The 1,674-nt window shown below is 40.7% G+C and overlaps 1 protein-coding gene across 1 annotated transcript in view; it reads left to right on the forward strand.

The window, feature by feature from the left end:
- The first annotated feature begins 984 nt into the window (after positions 1 to 984).
- LOC106880955 (acetylcholine receptor subunit alpha-type acr-16) overlaps positions 985 to 1,674 on the forward strand; it is a 174,631-nt gene continuing 173,941 nt past the window's right edge. Inside the window, exon 1 of the mRNA XM_052966225.1 lies at positions 985 to 1,147. Coding sequence (XP_052822185.1) covers positions 989 to 1,147 — 159 coding nt within the window. The 5' untranslated portion in view covers positions 985 to 988. The remainder of the gene's footprint in view (positions 1,148 to 1,674) is intronic.

Below are 1,674 nucleotides of genomic sequence, written 5' to 3' on the forward strand. Positions count from 1 at the left end.
TATATATATATTTATATATATATATATATATGTATATATACATGCATATATATTGGATTGTTCCGTCTTCACAGATGATTGTCCTCTTGTGATTCCGCGTTGTCAATGGCTTTTCTGACTTTCCATCCATAACAAACCAAACTACTACCCCCGTTGCAGATCTGCTTGGTTTAAGCATAAGTGACAGATGAATGTCATAAGTTACTGAGCGCTTCCCATTGGTTTAGCCTGCGCTTGTCACCCACTTCTATCGCCTTAGGACTTTCAATAGGTGAGATGGCAAATGAGATCTCCAGAAAGAGACGACTGTAACATCACCGGAATATAAGGATAAACGCTTGTACAACATGAGTACCATTCTCTGAGTCTCTGTGATTAGTACCTAATGACAAGGCTAAGCAAGATGACCAATAATCACGTGAAACTGGTAGCTTTATATCAGAGTGTCGCTCTTCTACAAGGACGCTGTGACAACAACTAGGCGACCCTCATTCCTGGTGGTTTCATTGCGCTACATGACACTAGCCAAAGATATTTCTGCGCTCACATGGACTTTCGTCACATAATCTAGTTAACCCACAGCCAGATGGAATTCTAGGGTTTTCAGGGGTATGCAACCGCCTCTTAGCCATTCAGCTCTACGCTGACCCGGAGTAGTAGCACCTATCAAACACGCGACGCGCGTGCACACACGCACACACACACACACACACACACACACAAGCACGCACACACACACACATATACACACACACTCAAACACACGCACAAACACATACACTCATACACATACACACACACGCACATACATACACACACACATATATATATATATATATATATATATATATATATATATATATATATATATATATACGAGTGTATGTGCTGGTGTGTGTTCGTGCGAAAGTGTGCATTATATGTTTGTTTTATGTAATTTCCTCTCACTGAATAGTTTTTCGTTTATAAATCTATTGCAGGTGATTATATGATATGTGTGAATAGAAGTAAACCTTCCATAACGGATGAACAGCGTTTGTTACTAGCTTTAATGGCCGACTACGACAAGGCTACACGTCCTGTGTTTAATGCCTCGCATCCAGTGAATGTTTACTTAGGTATAACCCTCACACAGATCTTTGACGTGGTAAGTACTCTTTGAAATCTTTTTATACTTGTTTGCCTTCACAAATTTTCTCGGTTGTTCCAACTGCTATGTGGTTGTTTACATAAATCCTGTAAAAATTGACAAATCGAAGCGTATCTATTTGTTCGTGTTTTTGTACGCACATATGTGTGTGTTCACGTGTATATGTATTCCTCTGTGTGTGTGTGTGTGTGTGTGTGTGTGTGTGTGTGTGTGTGTGTGTGTGTGTTTTGAAGGCACGTGACTTTGTGGTTAGGATGTTTGGTTCGCTATTGCAAGGTCATGAGTTCGATTCCTGTCAGAGAGTTGTGACAGTGTTTCATGGTGTTCCAGTGCTCTGAGTGGGAAAAAATGAGTTACACCTGTAATTCAAAGAGCCAGCCTTCTCACGTGTGTCTCTCGGTGAATCTCAGTCAGAAACTACATTAAGGATACGCCACTTGCACGTTAATTTCGCGAGCAAGCTGTTCCGTTGAATTGATCAACTGCAACACTCATCGTCTTAACCGACGGAGTGCCAGTTTATA

The sequence above is a fragment of the Octopus bimaculoides genome, chromosome 3 (assembly GCF_001194135.2).
Source record: "Octopus bimaculoides isolate UCB-OBI-ISO-001 chromosome 3, ASM119413v2, whole genome shotgun sequence".
Lineage (NCBI taxonomy): Eukaryota > Metazoa > Mollusca > Cephalopoda > Octopoda > Octopodidae > Octopus > Octopus bimaculoides.